We start from the raw sequence: 20,060 nt of genomic DNA on the forward strand, positions 1-20,060 counted from the left end.
TGTTCTAGCAACGTCCATCTCTTGCAGCAACTTTTTAGCCCACAAAAGTAGAGTTGACAATAGTTGCGTGCATACCTAAAATGACGGACACTGCCAGCAGAGAAGAAAAGCAGAGTTCAAAGAGATCCCATCTGCCAAATTATAATTTATATTGGGGAGGAAATAAGCCAGAAACGTGGACAGAAGTGCTTCACTTACATGATAAATGTGAACGTAGTCTTAAGAGTAATAGAAAAGTTACATACTTCAAAATGATGCTAAAAACAAGCCCTCAATTAAGTCCACAATCTGTCAATCTGTCGATGAAAAAAGGTATTGGATCCAGTTGGATAAACACGTAGGTGGGCTGCGCTGCTGGAGTGAATACATTTTTCAGAATTGATGAAGGGGAAAAGGATTTTTATTAGTCTATCTATTATTGTTTTTTTTTTTTTTCAAAATCATGTGTTATGTTTCTTCTCAAGGTGTTCCCGAGTTTATCAAAAGGCCCACGGATGAAATTGGTGTTTCTGGGGGCGTGGCTTCCTTTGTGTGCCAAGCTACTGGTGATCCCAAGCCCAGAGTGACCTGGAACAAGCGAGGCAAGAAAGTAAACTCCCAGAGATTTGAGGTGGGTGTACATTTCTCTTGGGTGTACATTGGGTTGAACATGACAAGAACTTTAACAGGTGATCATTGGAGAATTTGAAAAATATACTTTAATTGGATTTCATCGTCTTGAGGCTTAAGAGTGTTAAAGGGGTGGTCCGATACCTAAAATGTCCTTTGGAAATATCTATCTTTACACCCTATTCACTTTTGTAATTAGCTTTATTATACAATACGCTACACTTCACACTATCTAATCCTTAAATGTTTTTTTTTTTACTTAATTTCCAGTGACATTTTGTTTGGGAGGATTCTCAAACAGGATGTTACAGGAGGCTGGGGCTGCACTCATTTCCCTGCCGCATCTATCACCCCTCCTGGGACAGGACATTATCAGCGGGTGGCGCTGCAGTCACTCACTACAGTTTCTTGCATCAGCACCTTCTGAAGATGTCCTGAAGCCATGGTACTGATAGAAGATATGAGAGAAGTGATGGATTTGCCGGTACTCGGTTTCTGACCCCATCAGCCACAGTTTTTTACTGTGAAAGGAGATGTAATTACAGGATGTAGATAGAATCATGGTGAGTGACATTACATCTGCCCCACAGCTTATTTTATCACAGTCCCTTGACAACGATTCATTTGAAGATGGTGATAGAGGCTGACACCAGCGCCACCCACTGGTGACAATTCATTTGAGAGCTGTCATAGAAGTTTTGGGGCAGTGATGCTGTCACTCATTCAGCTTCTATCACCACCCTCATAATTACTATCTATAGTAATATGCTGTGCAGACCGGTACAGAAGCAGACTGAGAGTGCTACCATCATCTCTCCCACAGCTTCTGTCAGCACCATGGATTCAGGACATCTTCAGAGGGTAGCGATCAAAGAAATTTTAGTAAGTCACTGCAGCGCTGCTGCCTGATGACATCCTACCCCAGGAAGGGTGATAGACAATGGGAGGAAGTGAGTGCAGCCCCAGCCTCCTGATAACACCCTGTTTGAAACCTCTCTTCAATGAAACGTCACATTAAGGGAACTAAAAAAACAACAGATTTAGGGATTAGCTGTATAGAGAGAAGTGTATGGTATTGTATAATGAACCTAATTACAAAGGTACCAAGGAGGTAAAGAGAAATATTTAGAATGGACACTTTTGGAGCAGTGACTTTCTAGTTAGCATTTTAACATCAATAACTAACACAATCATCTTTTGGTGCTATAACTCAGTGATTTCATTAATAATTTGGTTGCTTCTCTTTGAACCCTCTTTAGCTGAGCTATATCGTTTTTGTAAGCTGCTACTCATAACGGTACAGCTAAGGCTTCTTTCACACATCCGGCTTTGTGTCTCCGGCGCCGTGCGGCGAGAAGCCATAGGGGCGGATCCGGGATGTGACGGAGACTCTGGATGCCTGTGTGGCCGGATACGGTGGCGCCCACATTTAAAAGAGCAGTGCGAGACTCACAGTCTCCGCGCATGCGCTGTGAGAAAAACCGGTCCGGCGCTGTCAAAAAACGTTGCAGCGAATGTTTTTTGCAGACGCCGGACGGCTACTTCTTGCCGTATCTGGCAAAAACCGGATGCGCCGCATACCCATCCGGCACGGTGCGGCGACAATGCAACTATGTGGGACAAAACCGGATCCGGTGCCGGATCCGGTTGTTCCAAATTTCGCCGCATCGTGCCGGATTCAAAAAGCCGGATGTGTGAAAGCAGCCTTACTGAGCTTGCTAGAGAAGCACTCAAAAATTTCAAGAGTTGTCAACTACTTTTATATTGATGACCTATCCATAGGATGGGTCTTCAATATCAGTTGATTGTGGGGCTACTGGGTGTCGGACCCTCAATCAGCTGTTTTCAACTCCAATGGCAGCCATGTGTATACAATGTACAGAACTGTCGAGCTCCAGAAACTGTTTAATGAGCATTGCTGAGATCTGCAGCTGCTGAATATGTGGTGCTGAGAGATGAAGCTGTTCAATTGGTTAGGAGCTGACTGGCACTTCTTAGCATCGGCCTCTAATCAGTGCACTGAGCAGTGCTTTGCCATCCCATTCTATGCACTGGTTACTTTCGGCCGCTGCTGAAGCTAAGCTCTGGGTTGCCCACTATCAGATCCCCACAAATTTGAAATTGACTTAAGGATATTTCCTTAATATCCGAACCATGAACCGAGTCCTTTATAAGGAACCAGTCAGGAACATGTAGTGTGATTTGCAGACAGCACGATATGGATAGGGAGAAGCTGAGGAGAGTGTTATATAGGTTCATTGGAAAAGATTGAGTGAACCATTTTATTCATTAAAATTCCTGGTGCTTGTATGCATTTGAGTGCAGCGGGCAGTTATACTAGTGTCTGACAGCTATCTCTGCATGCGCAGTCATACAGGGAAGACTGTCAGTCACTAAATGGGACCGCCCACCGGACTCATGCGAGCACGCATGAGGAATTTTAACCCCTTTGCGCCAGAGTCCATTTTCGTTTTTGCGTTTCTATTTTTCACTACCTTTCTTCCCAGAGCCATAACTTTTATATTTTTCAGTCAATATGGCCATGTGAGGGCTTGTTTTTTTGGGACAAGTTGTACTTTTGAACAACACCTTTGGTTTTACCATGTCATGTACTCAAAAACGGGAAAAAATTCCAAGTGTGGTGAAATTGCAAGAAAGTGCAATCCCACACTTGTTTTTTGTTTTTTTTCTTCACCAAGTTCACTAAATGCTAAAACTGACCTGACATTATGATTCTCCCGGCCATTATGAGTTCATAAACACCAAACATGTCTAAAATTGCACCATATTCCGATACCCGTAGCGCCTCCATTTTTCGTGATCTCGGGTTGGGTGAAGGCTTATTTTTTGCGCGCCCAGCTAACGTTTTCAATGATACCATTTTTGTGCAGATACGTTCTTTTGATTGTCGTCATTGCATTTTAATGCACTATCGTGGCGACCAAAAACCATAATTCTGGCGTTTTGAATTTTTTTCTCGCTTCGCCATTTAGCGATCAGGTTAATCCTTTTTTTTAATTGATCGGGCGATTCTGAACTTGGCGATACCAAATATGTGTATGTTTGATTTTTTTTTGTTTTACTTTGATTGGGGCGAAAAGGGGGTGATTTGAACTTTTGTATTTTTTTTAAACTTTTAAAACAATTTTTTTTTCTTTGTTACTTTTGGCATGCTTCAATAGCCTCCATGGGAGGCTAGAAGATGCCACAACTCGATCGCCTCTGCTGCATATAGACGATGCTCAGATCGCCTATACAGTTTGTAGCAGAAATACAGCATTGCTATGAGTGCCGACCACCGGGTGGCGCTCATAGCAATCTGGCATCAACAACCATAGAGGTCTCCAAGAGACCTCTGTTTGTGCCAACGCATCGCTGACCCCCGACTCACGTGACGTGGGTCGGTGATGCGCTTATTTCTGGCCCGGCGGCCGGAAGCGCTGGTTAAATACCGCTGTCAGAGTTTGACAGCGGCATTTAACTAGTTAATAGCCACGGGCAGATTGCGATTCCGCCTGCAGCTATTGCGGGCACATGTCAGCTGTTGAAAACAGGAGACATGTGCCGGCTTTGAGGTGGGCTCACCGCCGGAGCCCACTTCAAAGGGGGAGATGCGACATGCGCTGTACTAGTACGGCGCATGTCGCACAGGGGTTAATGAATAAAATGCTTTACTGAATAATGTGTTTTCTGAACCTTTTACCACAAAATGTATATTAATCTTTTCTCCTCCTGCTGTATAACATTCAGCCTGCAGATCACATACCATTTGAAAATAACTGGAAATTTGTGACCTGTGTGGAAAAGAAGTAACACACATTGAATATTTGAGACATATAGTATAAATCAACAGTGTCTCTGAAGATTTGAGGTTGTGGGTTGTGATTATGCAACTATTTTTTTTTCCTTACATCCACGGTCTTACAGCAATTCCGGGTAGATGGTCACAATGTCCCCAGTCCAACATATCCCATCCTGGAGCCTATGTTTCCTCTGCCCCCATGCCAGGCGATATCCACTGTCTCCCAACTTTTGGCTGGCGCGCGGTTTTTGTATCTCCCAACAGTATAGTCTGTAGTCACAGTCCATGCTCCATACCACGACCGTAGTACGTCTCGCGCTACAGCTGGCAACAGTTCTTAAGATAGTCCCTCACATCCAGACAATATATATCATGCCCTTAACATGAGTATCAAGCTGCAGCCGGCAACCAATCTCCATAGGCCATCCATACAGGGGCACTGGGACCTCATCTAAAGGATCTTCGCTACTCGGTGTCACTCCAACAACTGCCTCACTAAACGTGTGGCTTATTGTTCTCCCTCTCCTGGGATCAGCCCCATGGATGGGCAGAAGTGTTCTCATAGTAACATAACATAGTAACATAGTTAGTAAGGCCGAAAAAAAGACATTAGTCCATCCAGTTCAGCCTATAAAATTCTGTCAGAATAAATCCCCAGATCTACGTCCTTCTAAAGAACCTAACAATAACTGTAAGATACAATATTGTTACGCTCCAGGAAGACATCCAGGCCTCTCTTGAACCCTTCGATTGAGTTCGCCATCACCACCTCCTCAGGCAGGGAATTCCAGATTCTCACTGCCCTAACTGTAAAGAATCCTCTTCTATGTTGGTGGAAAAACCTTTTTTCCTCCAGACGCAGAGAATGCCCCCTTGTGACCGTCACCTTCCTTGGTATAAACAGATCCTCGGAGAGATATTTGTATTGTCCCCTTATATACTTATACATGGTTATTAGATCGCCCCTCAGTCGTCTTTTTTCTAGACTAAATAATCCTAATTTTGCTAATCTCTCTGGGTATTGTAGTTCCCCCATCCCCTTTATTAATTTTGTTGCCCTCCTTTGTACCCGCTCTAGTTCCATTATATCCTTCCTGAGCACCGGTGCCCAAAACTGTACACAGTACTCCATGTGCGGTCTAACCAGAGATTTGTAAAGAGGCAGTATAATGCTCTCATCATGTGTATCCAGACCTTTTAATGCACCCCATGATCCTGTTTGCCTTGGCAGCCGCTGCCTGGCACTGGCTGCTCCAGGTAAGTTTATAAGATAAGATAATCCTTTAATCGTCCCACCATGGGGAAATTCAGAGCATTACAGCAGCAAGGCAGGAACAAGTACAGATACAGATGCATAAAGGCATTACATTGACGGTAGGTACATATACGAAAAAAAAAAATGTAACCGGACTGTCACAACTTTGGATCTATCAGTTCTCTGTTTGGGTTGTTCTCCGTTTTGGACAGTGCTGGTTATACAGCCTAACTGCAGCAGGAAGGAAGGACTTTCGATAGCGCTCCCTCTCACATTTAGGATGAAGTAGCCGGTCACTGACAGTACTGCACATCTTTGTCACGGTCTCATGCATGGGATGGGAATCATTCTGCACCATGTAGCTCACCTTGGCCAGTATCCTCCTGTCGCCTACTTCCTGAACTGGGTCAAGGGAGCATCCCAGCACAGAGCTGGCCCTTCTAATCAGTTTGTCCAGCCTATTCCTGTCCCTGGTTGATATGCCACTACCCCAGCACGCCACACCAAAGAAGATGACTGATGCCACAACAGAGTTGAAGAAGGATGCAAGGAGTGCCCCTCTAACTCCGAAGGCTCTCAGCCTTCTGAGCAGATAAAGCCTACTGTGGCCCTTCCTGTACACTGCATCCAAGTGATGGGCCCAGTCAAGCTTATTATTGAGGATCACACCAAGGTACTTATAGGTGTCGACTATCTCAATGTCATTTCCCTGAATGTTCACCACTACTGGTGGATTTTTGCCCTTGCGAAAGTCCACAACCAATTCCTTGGTCTTCCCGGAATTAATCCTAAGGTGGTTCCTCTGACACCACTCCACAAAAGCTTGGTTAGTATCTCTGTACTCTCTTTCATCTCCTCCTGTGATGAGGCCTACTATTGCAGAGTCATCAGAATACTTCTGCAAGTAGCAGCTAGATGAGTTGCACCTAAAATCCGCAGTGTACAGTGTGAAGAGAAAAGGGGCAAGAACTGTACCTTGAGGTGCCCCTGTATTGCAGATCACCGTGTCTGACACACTGTCCCGAACCTTTACAAACTGAGGTCGGTTCGTGAGGTAGTTAAGGATCCAGGTGGAGAGTTGGAGGTCCACACCAACAAGGCCCAGCTTGTCTCTCAGTAGACCTGGCTGTATGGTGTTAAAAGCACTAGAGAAATCGAAGAACATTATTCTCACAGTGTTCCCAGGTTTCTCCAGGTGAGAGAGAGTCCTATCTAGAAGATGGATAATGGCATCATCCACACCAATGCCCGGCAAACTGGAGAGGGTCCATATCCGAGCTCACTAGAGGACGGAGACGTGTGAGAACCAATCTCTCTAATACCTTCATCAGGTGTGATGTCAATGCTACAGGTCTATAGTCATTAAGGTCTTTCGGATAAGGTTTCTTCGGAACTGGTACCACACACGATGATTTCCACAGTTGTGGTACTACACCCATTCTCAGGCTCATATTGAACAGATATGTAATGATCTCACTCAGCTGGTGCCCGCAGGTTTTGATTAGTCTTGCACTGATGCCGTCAGGACCTGCAGCCTTCAAAACTTTGATCTTATTCAGTTCTTTTGCAACCTGGGTACTTGTGAAGAACAGACCCTGGCTCAGTTGACAAGTTGCAGCAGGGGGTGAGGTTATTGTAGCAGAGAGGTGTGAATGGTATGCAGGGGCAGGAGCAGCCAGTGTGTGATTAAATCTGTTAAAGAATAGATTAAGTTCATTAAGCCCCTCTTTATCTACAACCATCCTGGAGACAGTCTGTCTATGCCCAGATATAGACTTTAGATCCTCCCAGACTTCATGGATCCTTTTCTGTGACAATTTCAGTTCAATCCTTCTCTTATAATTAGCCTTTCCCTGCCTGATTAGATACTTCAGATCCTTCTGAACCTCTCTCAGCCTGCCCTTGTCACCTGATCTGAAGGCCAACGTCTTCTCTTTGAGAAGAGCCTTTATTCCGGGGCTGATCCATCGTTTGTTGTTAGAGAAGCACCTCACTACTTTTGTGGGTACCGTGTTGTCTACACAGAAATTAATGTAGTCCGTTATACAGTGTGTGTATCATTATCATTAACTAAGATCCCCAAGTACTTCTCCATGTCAGATTTACCCAGTGGTTTACCGTTCAGTGTGTAATGGTGATATTGACTCCTTTTTCCCATGTGTATAATCTTACATTTATCATTGTTAAACCGCATCTGCCACCTTTCGGCCCAAGTTCCCAACTTATCCAGATCCATCTGTAGCAGAATACTATCTTCTCTTGTATTGACTGCTTTACATAGTTTTGTATCATCTACAAATATCGATATTTTACTGTGTAAACCTTCTACCAGATCGTTAATAAATATGTTGAAGAGAATAGGTCCCAACACCGACCCCTGCGGTACCCCACTGGTCACAGCGGCCCAGTTAGAGAATATACCATTTATAACCACCCTCTGCTTTCTATCACTAAGTCATTTAATATACAACAAGAAAAAGAAACTCCACAGACTTCGACTGAAAGCAGGATTACATTCCAGCACCAGTCAAGACCCTCCTAAACACTACAGCATGGGGCAAAACCACCAGAAGGACACAGGTACAGTCAGCTGTGTTATTAATCTGTCATCTTACAAACCCACTAATCTAGAACTTAATGTACTTTCCAGAGGTCTCACATTCTGTCCTACAAAACCTCTAGACAAAACAGAACTTTGTAGTGACATGGAACAATACTTCAGGAGACTTAGACTGAAGGAGTTCTTCTCTGTCAAAGAGGACTTGGGGCTTCTGGGCAGCCAAACTCAAGTCAAACTAGAGAATAAGAAAAACTCTGACTGGACACCTCCCTCTGGCCGCAACACCATTTTGGACCAATATATTGACTCATTTAGACATTCGATGCAGTCCACGATATTGGATAAAAAAGCAAAGGAAACATCTAATATAAGTTTGCAGGAGAAAAAGGCGATTCACGGCCTTAAGAACAACAGGGAGATCACAATTAAGCCTGCGGATAAAGGTGGTGCCATAGTTCTCCTTAATACAACTGACTACATCAAAGAGGCTCACAGACAACTGATGGATATACAGTACTACACCAAACTGGATGATGACCCAACTCCAAAATATCTGAGGGAGTTGAAAAGAGTCATCAAAGGTCTATGTACAGAGCCCATAAACCTTCTGGAATTAATACCCGAGAATCCAAGAATGGGAACTTTCTATATGCTTCCCAAGATTCATAAGCCAGGCAACCCAGGGAGGCCAATCATCTCAGGGGTGGGAACACTAACGGAAAAATTCTCAGGGTGGATTGAAAACATCCTCAAGCCGCTGGTAAGGAAGACAGCCAGCTATATACAGGACGCTACAGACCTGCTTAATAAGCTATCCACGATAGGTCCCCTCCCCGACAGCACCATCTTAGCCACCATGGACGTCGAATCCTTATATTCCAACATCCCACACGAAGATGGACTAGCGGCCTGCCAAATGTTTCTTAAGGCCAATGGGATCCCCTCCAAGTCTGTAATAGCACTTACCAGATTCATCCTCACACACAACTTTTTCTCTTTCGGTGAGGAGCTCTACCTACAACGCACCGGCACCGCTATGGGAAGTAAAATGGCACCCCAGTACGCTAATCTCTTCATGGCTAAACTGGAAAATGACTTTTTAGCATCCTGCTCCATCAAACCCTTTGCCTATTTCCGTTACATTGATGACATATTAATAATCTGGACTGAGCCTGAACAAGAACTTCTAAATTTCCATGACAAATTCAACAAATTTCATCCAACCATAAACTTGACATTAGACCATTCAAAAACAAAAATCAACTTCCTAGACACCACCATAAAAATCCAAAATGGTTCATTCCAAACATCAGTATATCGGAAACCAATTAACCGTCCCACATACCTCAAACGGGACAGCTTCCATCCTAAACACATTAAGAAATCCATTGTCTACAGCCAGGCCCTCAGATATAACCGTATCTGTTCCAGTCCCAAGGACAGGGATGAACACCTAACCCAGCTTAAAATGTCATTTTTAAATCAAGGTTACCATCCCACCTCCATTGATGATCAGATTGTTAGGGCCACAAGGATCCCTAGAAGTCAAGTACTTCAATACAGAAAAAAAGAGGAAAATCATTGTGTACCTCTGGTAGTGACCTACAACCCACAGCTTGAAATACTCAGAAAAATGGCTAAGAAACTTCACCATATCCTACACAAGGATGACGGTTAAAAACACTATTCAAAGACCCCCCCTTGCTATGTTACAGACAACCTCCCAATCTAAGAAACATCATTATCCGAAGTTCAATGCCCTCTGATTCACCAAGAGGAACATATCCTTGCAATGGGAGAAGATGCAGAGCCTGCATTCATATAGAGACTAAAGACAAAATCCAAATTCCCAACACACAGCAGGACTATAAGATCCCAGGGACATTCACATGTTCCTCTTCCAATGTGGTGTATTTAATTCTATGCAATATATGTCCTGTGGGTGGCCTGTATGTTGGAGAAACAGGACAGAGACTGAGAGCAAGGATGAGGTCTCATCGTCATACAATTACAGACAAAAAAAACCATTTACCTGTGGCTAAACATTTCTGTGGTCCAGGACACAACATAGGCAATATGAAAGTTGTCATTTTAAAAGGCAATTTTAAATCACAGACACATCGGAGAGTGTGGGAGCACAAATTCATTACTATCTTTGATTCTATTCACACAGGACTCAATTTGTCAGAAGGTTTTATGACCCATTACCATATCTGAGCTATCTACTCCAAGTAGCCCTTTGATCTTCAGAACTTTTCATACTACCTATCTGATCTTACCTAATTAAGGATTCTCTCTTCAAGCTCATTGTTTGTTTATTGAAATGTTGTGCTTTAAACTGTATATAAATAAGGTTTCTTCAAATATTTTGTCATATCAGCCTGATGAAGGGACATAAGCAGTCCCGAAAGCTTGCTTTGTAACAACATTCACTATTATTTGTTAGCCATTAAAAGGTATCATACCCACAAGATTCCTATTTTGCTTCTCTCACTGAGAGCACTTTATATATTTTTTTCTACTGGCTAACTCGGTACCAAACCACTTTTTTCGTTTTATTTAAGGGTCTGTCACACTAAGAGATATCGCTAGCAATATCGCTATAACTTGTGACGTTATAGCGATATTGCTAGCGATATCTCTGTGTCTGATACTTACCTACGACCGGCTCCCCCGCTGATTATCGCTGATCGCGCGAGAACAGGCTGGACTGTTTCTCGTCGTCAGCTTCCTGCGGCGCTTCCTGCTGTGGAGACGAGCGACGCGTGGAGCCGGGCGGGAGGACGTCAGGATCGCCTCGTCTGATAGGTAAGTAGCGACCCCAGACCCCTGCAATGTTGCTGGTGAGATCTGCCTGTGTGGCAGCTCACTAGCGACCACTTAGCGATGCACCAGCGATCCTGACCGCGTCATATCGCTGGTACATCGCTAAGTGTGACAGTACCTTTACTTACCCATTTACACACATTTTCCCCCAGACCCAGCATTCTCATTCTCATACTCCCTCTTAAACATTTGCTTTTACCTCAAAGAATAAAGAATGGTCCAGAAGCCTAGTCTCCAGCCTGTCTGCAGGGTTGTGAATTAGGGATGACCCCTGCAGAGAGAAGCAAAGACACACATGCCCCCCACCAGATGCAGGACACAAAATGCTAATGTAGGTTTTATGTATACATGAGATCCAACCCAAGTGTTTTTCTCTGCTTTCTGTCACTGAAAGGAAACATTTACTCTTGAAGCAGAACACTTATCAGTGAAACTTGTGCACTTAAACTGAAGAGCTAGAAAGTCTCTAACAAACACAACAATAAGATCACCGTACCGATGTTCTGTGTTTGAAAAAGTCCTTGGTCAGCTCCTCACAGTCTCCATGTCAGGTGGATGGCAAGCCTATACCAGACAGGTGCAAACTCTGTAGGTAGCACATGATTCTAACTTTCGGAAATTAACAATACAAGTGTTTTATTAATCCTGTGATTGCCTGCTGCGGTCACATATAAAGTGAGTATGACTTTTTATCATTATTTTAACCCATTATGACTCTTAGAAAAAAAAAGCATTTCAGACAACTTATATCCTAGATAAACGTTAAAAATACATACTTTGAAACAGGCTCTTGTTCAAGTTAACGTAATAAATTATATATGAGACCAATGCTTAAAAAAGTTGACGTGTAATTGTCATGTTAGTCGATCTTGCAGCAGAATGTCAGGCTCTGCCTCTAGCTCCTCTACCCCCTGTCTTCTCCATAAAATCTTATAAGTAGCACTGTCTTATGATATCTCACTATAGGGAAATCTCTCTTTACGGAATACAAATTTTACCCATCACTTGAAAGTCCCGGAGGAGAAAGCAGCAGAATAAGAAACAGTTGAAACCAGAAGTTTACATACACTATATAAAAAGACACACATATGCATGTTTTTCTCAATGTCTGACATGAAATTAGAATAAACCTTTCCCGTTTTAGGTCAATTAAGATTACCATAATTAATATTTGCCAAGTTCTCCCACTTAAAAAGATGAGAGCGGCCTGTAATTGACATCATAGGTAGACCACAGCTATGAGAGTCAAAATGAGAAAACAAATCCAGAAAATCACCTTGTCTGATTTAGCAAGATTTATTTTTCAAATTATGGTGGAAAGTATGTATTTGGTCATTAACAAAAGTTCATCTCAATATTTTGTTATATATCCTTTGCTGGCAATGGGGCCGTGTATCATGAGATTTCGAGTGCAAACCTCCTTCCATCAGCAAGGGCATTGAAGATGAAACGTGGATGGGTCTTTCCGCATAATAATTTTCCCAAGCACACCACCAGGGCATGAAGGAGTGGCTTTGAAAGAAGCATATGAAGGTCCTAGAGTGGCCTAACCAGTCTCCAGATCTCAACCCCATAGAAAACCTTTGGAGGGATTTGAAAGTCTGTGTTGCCCAGCGACAGGCCCAAAACATCACTGCTTTAGAGGAGATCTGCCTGGAGGAATGGGCCAACATACCACCAACAGTGTGTGCCAACCTTGTGAAGACTTACAGAAAATGTTTGACCTCTGTCATTGCCAACAAAGGATATATAACAAAATATTGACTCTCATAGTTGTGGTCTACCTATGATGTCAATTACAGGCCGCTCTCATCTTTTTAAGTGGGAGAACTTGCACAATTGGTGGCTGACTAAATACTTTGCTCCTCTTCTTGGTAACGTCACTGCTCTGTAGACTTCTGGGGTCACTATGTTCTATGCATGATCCGGAAGTCTCTTTTACAATGTAAGAATTTGCTGATTCAACATAACACTTACCCATAATTTTAATGAATGTACTATACAGATTTTCAATAACATTCATGGTTTCAGCATACAATATTTTTTATAGTCATACAATAAATCTTTATCTACTTCTACTTCTTTATTTAGCACATTGATACCAGTAGTTATTTGAATTATGTTATGTATTGATTTTTTGTGCATTGATTTTATGTAATTTATTTTGCCAATATGGACAAGAACTATTCAGCATGAACCCTTCATTGCACTTACCATTCATGGTTGTTCCTCAATTACCGTATATACTTGTGTATAAGCCAAGTTTTTCAGCACATTGTTTTGTGCTGAAAACGCCCCCTCGGCTTATGCACGAGTCATTGTCCCAGAAAGCCGATGGGGGAAGGTTGAGCGGCGGAGCAGCGGGTCACAGAGACAGGAGCCGGTGGCTGTGGCTAAAGCCTGTGCTGCTGCTAAAGAGAAATGAATATTCATTTCTCTTATAGCGTGCACAGCTACAGCCGCAGGCTTAAAGCATACATCCTACTCACCTTCCTGCGCGCCCTCGCTGCATCTCGTTCTGACGCCGGCAGCTCCTGCGGCCGAGCGATCACATAGCCCCGCTCATTAAGGTAATGAATATGCATGCCTCTCCACTCCCATAGGCGTGGAATTTATATTCTTTACCTTTATGAGTGGGGCCATGTGATCACTCGCCGCAGGAGCTGCCGGAGCGAGAACTAGATGCAGCTATTAAGGCTGCACGACCGTTGAAACGCGTATGATTTTAAATGCACTTTAAGCCTGTGGCTGTCAGTGGTAAGAATTACCCGTTTTTGTATCTCTGGATATAAAGATGAATTTTGGACTTATGTGCTTTTAATGAAAATGAAATAAAAGTTATTTTTTATGGATATCACCCACGCTGGACTTCTGCTTCACCTATCTTTAACATTGGGTATGCAGGCCATGCAAATGTATGCGGATGCCTGTGCATGCGTCATTTTGACACTGCGCCGACCGCAACAAAGTGCAACATGTTGCGTTCGGCACAGCGTCAAAATGACGCGCAGGCATCTGCATGCATTCGCATGGCCTGCGTAGCTAATGTTAAAGATAGGGTACGCAGGACGCATGACGACGTAGGCGGAGATGAAGGAAGAGGTGCGGCAGAGGGCGAGGCTTAACGGAGGAGCTACGCAGCCCTCCGCAGCTCTGCCGAACGCTAGTGTGAAACTAGCCTTACTGAGGGAGCGAGGTTATTGACCCAAATCTTGCAATACCTGACCACATCCATCCTCCCTTCAATACTGTTTTCCCATGTAGTTCTGTGCTGATTTCTGACCTTTCTCAGAATCATCCTTACCCCACAATCTTGTATGGAGCCCCAGACCGAGGAAGGTTCACAGTCATTTTGTGTTTCTTCCATTTTCTATTAATTCTGCCAACAGTTGTTGTCTTCTCAACAAGCTGCTTGCCTATTGTCTTATAGCCCTTTCCAGCCTTGTGCAGGTCTACAATTTTGTCCCTGGTGTCCTTAGACAGCCCTTTGATCTTGATCATGGCGTACAGGTTGGAGTGTAATTCATTGAGTGTGTGGCCAGATGTCTTTTATACAGGTAACGAGTTCAAACAGGTGCAATTAATACAGGTAATGAGTGAAGAGTAAGAGGTCTTCTTAATGAAAAATTAACAGGTCTGTGAGAGCCAGAATTCTTGATGGTTGGTAGGTGATCAAATAGTGTATTTTCAAACTATAAGACACATTGGACCATAAGACACATTGGACCATAAGACACATCTAGGTTTTGGAAGAGGAAATTAGAAAAATAATTGAAGCATAAAATGTGGTCAATTCTGCACTAATATCCCCTATCCTGGTATATATGGTCCCCTCTTCCCAATCCTGGTATGCATGGCCCCCTCATCCCTATCCTGGTATGCATGGCCCCCTCATCCCTACCCTGGTGTGCATTGCCCCCTCATCCCTTTCCTGGTATGTACTGCCTCCTCATCCCTATCCTGGTATGCATGGCCTCCTCATCCCTATCCTGGTATTCATGACCCCCTCATCCCTATCCTGGTATGCATGGTCCCCTCATCCCTATCCTGGTGTGCATGACCCCATCATCCCTATCCTGGTATGCATGGCCCTCTCATCCCTATACTTTTATGCAGGGCCCCCATCTCCATCCTGGTATGCATTGCCCTCTCATCCCTATCCTGGTATGCATAACCCCCTCATCTCTATCCTAGTGTGCATGGCCCCCTCATCCCTATCCTGGTATGCATGGCCCCCTCATCCCTATCCTGGTATGCATGGCCCCCTCATCCCTATCCTGGTATGCACGACCCCCTCATCCCTATCCTAGTGTGCATGGCCCCCTCATCCCTATCCTGGTATGCATGGCCCCCTCATCCTATCCTGGTATGCATTTCCCCCTCATCCCTATCCTGGTATGCATGGCCCTCTCATCCCTATCCTGGTATGCATGGCCCCCTCATCCCTATCCTGGTATGCATGGCCCCCTCATCCCTATCCTAGTATGCATGGCCCCCTCATCCCTATCCTGGTATGCATGGCCCCCTCATCCCTATCCTGGTATGCATGGCCCTCTCATCCCTATACTTTTATGCAGGGCCCCCATCTCCATCCTGGTATGCATTGCCCTCTCATCCCTATCCTGGTATGCATGACCCCCTCATCTCTATCCTAGTGTGCATGGCCCCCTCATCCCTATCCTGGTATGCATGGCCCCCTCATCCCTATCCTGGTATGCATGGCCCCCTCATCCCTATCCTGGTATGCACGACCCCCTCATCCCTATCCTAGTGTGCATGGCCCTCTCATCCCTATCCTGGTATGCACGACCCCCTCATCCCTATCCTAGTGTGCATGGCCCTCTCATCCCTATCCTGGTATGCACGACCCCCTCATCCCTATCCTAGTGTGCATGGCCCTCTCATCCCTATCCTGGTATGCACGACCCCCTCATCCCTATCCTAGTGTGCATGGCCCTCTCATCCCTATCCTGGTATGCACGACCTCCTCATCCCTATCCTAGTGTGCATGGCCCTCTCATCCCTATCCTGGTATGCATGGCACTCTCATCCTTATAGTTTTAGGCAGGGCCCCCATCTCCGTCCTGGTATGCATGGCCCCATACTTATCCTGGTATGATTGGCCCCTATCCCCACCCTGGTGTGCATGGCCCCCATCAGAAAAACATTAAAAAAAAAACAGCTTCTGTCTCCTGTGACCCGTTGCTCCGTCGCTGCCGCTCCCCCAACTTCCCATGACAGCCAGCGCAAGTACATCCCGACTGTAAGACACCCCCCATTTTCCTCCACATTTTCAGAAAATAGTGTGTCTTAGAGTCCGAAAAATATGGTATTTAATGCAATGAAATGCAACGTAATTATGTACAAATCATACAATGTGATTTTCAGGTTTTTATTTTTAGATTCCGTCTCTCACAGGTGAAGTGAACCTACGATATACAGTACAGATCTCTCCATTCTTTGTAGGTGGGAAAACTTGCAAAATCGGCAGTGTATAAAATACTTATTTTCCCCACTGGATATATATTGCTCAGATAATTATACCCAAATTAGTATGAACCCCCCAAGTATCTAAATCACACAAAAGGTGTTAATTAAAAGACTGTCCCAAATTTGCCTAAAGATTATACTAGTCCTTTGGCTATGTTAGGGCTTTTGAATAGGATGACACCCCGGGGTGTCAGCACTTATTGGCTGAATAGGACAAACATGATTATAGCCCTTTCCCCCCAGCATGTTTCACTGCTCGTGCGGCATCATCAGGGGATGGGACAGTGGTGAGGTGCACCCTCAATCTTTTCATGGTACAGAATAAAAGTTAATTTTTATGGTTTAATAGAGAAGTGTTTTGGGGGGTTCTCCCCAATTTGGGTGTATTATTATATATAGCCCTCCAAAACCATTTAAGGTCCCCACTTTTTGGTTCAGACAATTATATATGTACACCAGTCCTCATACAGTCACATCAAAATTTTAAACATACAGCACAAAAATATTAAACATGCTTTTATTGTCCAAAAGTACTAAAAGTAAGCTAAAAATATGTACATTCTTGTATTTACTATATTCACATTACTGACTCTTAATATAAAGTTATTATACTATTATTGCATAGTAAACCGCATTAAAAATGCATGCAAAAAAGTATGCAGAATAAAAAGAATTTGCAATTTTTTTGCTGTTCTTTTGCAACAGATTTGTTGCAGAGATTTCAGTGAGTATCCCAAGCATTTGAACAGGGCTTGCAGAAATCCATTTCAGCAGCAGACTTTTCTGCTCTTACTTTGGGGAACACGGTGACGTGTCATGCATCGTGACTTCTCAGAAAAGCTGCCCATCAAAGACATCTGTACAATTGACCGCAACTTGCTGGCGTGCCACTAGTTTAGAGCTGTGATTTTGTTGTAAGTAAAACAGCCAGGCTGATGATGAGTTGCATGCCATGTGTGACTTGCCACCAACCACAGAATATTCCGCACATTTGGAAACATATGTGACTGTCTCAGTAGGCCTTAAGTCACAATGCAATACTATAGCAAATACTTCCATCCAATGTGTCACTGCAGTTTCATGTCCCTGTGTAGCCCTGGCCTACATCTGTCACCTGAGAACAGTCGTTAAAATAAATGTCTGTTGAACTAATGTCTGTTTTACTTGATTTGATGAAATGTTTTTGTCTTCTGATAAGTTTCAATGTTTACACATCTTTTTACTCTCCCCAGACAATAGAGTTTGACGAGGGAGCTGGTGCCGTTCTGCGTATTCAGCCTCTGCGCACGCCACGGGATGAAAATGTGTATGAATGCGTTGCTCAGAACATTCTGGGTGAATCTACAGTCAGTGCCAAACTTACTGTCTTGAGAGGTACAAGAACGATTTCCGACTGATGCATTTGTTTTCTAACTTTCTCAGTACAGCAGTATCATAAGAGAATTGGTACATATTGATGTGGAGCTCATCTCTTTACTTGTCTCAAATGAAACAGTTGCGTAAGGCTCTGTTCACATGGCCAGTAGTTATTTCTTTTTTTGGATCTGTTTTGTTATCTTAAAAGGGGAAGTAAAATGTTGTACAACACTCATATGTTTGAATAGAAATGGAAGAGTCACATAATTACTTACAGTGGCAGTAGTTGTTCCTATCACGGAGTCAACAAATCCAAATCTGTGAAGTTAATGAAATCCAGTCTAATGGTTATGACAAGGAAAGGTGGGAGCATGCAGAGCCACAATACAGGTGCCCAAACAGTAGATTCCAACCACATATGGGCTATTTCTGTATTCGGGATCATAATATGTAATAAACTTTAATGTCCATTTTCTCCTGTTACCACTTTTTTATTTCCACTTTGATAATCCTTCAGGTGCTTCGCAGGAATTAATGTAAACTTACTGAACGCGGTTCTGAATATTTTAACCCCTTACCCAGGGCTGTGGAGTCGGTAAGCCAAACCTGCGACTCCGACTCCTCAATTTCCCTTACACCGACTCCGACTCCACGACTCCGACTCCCACATATATTGCTTATATTTAAGTGAAAAATTTATTGTAGTACAATGTGAACATCAGACATTTAATCATTTCTATGATACAATAATCAAGATATTTAGATAGAACATAATATCTATTTATTGGAATACAACTTTAGAACACAAAAAACGGTAATAAATTGTAAATATGTAATACACTGTATATTATCGATTACATACATACAGTACAGACCAAAGTTTGGACACACCTTCTCATTCAAAGAGTTTTCTTTATTTTCATGACTATGAAAATTGTAGATTCACTCTGAAGGCATCAAAACTATGAATTAACACATGTGGAACTATATAATTAACAAAAAGTGTGAAACAACTGAAAATACTGTGTCTTATATTGTAGGTTCTTCAAAGTAGCCACCTTTTGCTTTGATTACTGCTTTGCACACTCTTGGCATTCTCTTGATGAGCTTCAAGAGGTAGTCACTGGAAATGGTCTTCCAACAGTCTTGAAGGAGTTCCCAGAGATGCTTAGCACTTGTTGGCCCTTTTGCCTTCACTCTGCAGTCCAGCTCACCCCAAACCATCTCGATTGGGTTCAGGTCTGGTGACTGTGGAGGCCAGGTCATCTGGCGTAGCACCCCATTACTCTCCTTCTTGGTCAAATAGCCCTTACACAGCCAGGAGGTGTGTTTGGGGTCATTGTCCTGCTGGAAAATAAATGATGGTCCAACTAAACGCAAACCGGATGGATTAGCGTGCCACTGCAAGATGCTGTGGTAGCCATGCTGGTTCAGTATGCCTTCAATTTTGAATAAATCCCCAACAATGTCACCAGCAAAGCACACCCCACACCTCCTCCTCCATGCTTCATGGTGGGAACCAGGCATGTAGAGTCCATCCGTTCACCTTTTCTGTGTCGCACAAAGACACGGTGGTTGGAACCAAAGATCTCAAATTTGGACTCATCAGACCAAAGCACAGATTTCCACTGGTCTAATGTCCATTCCTTGTGTTCTTTAGCCCAAACAAGTCTCTTCTGCTTGTTGCCTATCCTTAGCAGTGGTTTCCTAGCAGCTATTTTACCATGAAGGCCTGCTGCACAAAGTCTCCTCTTAACAGTTGTTGTAGAGATGTGTCTGCTGCTAGAACTCTGTGTGGCATTGACCTGGTCTCTAATCTGAGCTGCTGTTAACCTGCGATTTCTGAGGCTGGTGACTCGGATGAACTTATCCTCCGCAGCAGAGGTGACTCTTGGTCTTCCTTTCCTGGGGCGGTCTCATGTGAGCCAGTTTCTTTGTAGCGCTTGATGGTTTTTGCCAATGCACTTGGGGACACTTTCAAAGTTTTCCCAATTTTTCGGACTGACTGACCTTCATTTCTTAAAGTAATGATGGCCACTCGTTTTTCTTTACTTAGCATTTTTCTTGCCATAATACAAATTCTAACAGTCTATTCAGTAGGACTATCAGCTGTGTATCCACCAGACTTCTGCACAACACAACCTAGAATATAAGACACACAG

General features: G+C 43.6%; 1 protein-coding gene across 1 annotated transcript in view; it reads left to right on the plus strand.

Annotated features, from left to right (window-relative positions):
* Nucleotides 1-20,060, plus strand: part of PTPRS (protein tyrosine phosphatase receptor type S) — a 567,518-nt gene that overhangs the window by 195,233 nt on the left and 352,225 nt on the right. Inside the window, exons 3-4 of the mRNA XM_073563025.1 lie at nucleotides 465-610; nucleotides 17,775-17,916. Of these exons, the coding sequence (XP_073419126.1) occupies nucleotides 465-610; nucleotides 17,775-17,916 (288 nt within the window). The remainder of the gene's footprint in view (nucleotides 1-464; nucleotides 611-17,774; nucleotides 17,917-20,060) is intronic.

The sequence above is a fragment of the Dendrobates tinctorius genome, unplaced genomic scaffold (assembly GCF_039654945.1).
Source record: "Dendrobates tinctorius isolate UK_male_01 unplaced genomic scaffold, ASM3965494v1 ptg000377l, whole genome shotgun sequence".
NCBI classification, from domain to species: Eukaryota; Metazoa; Chordata; class Amphibia; order Anura; family Dendrobatidae; genus Dendrobates; species Dendrobates tinctorius.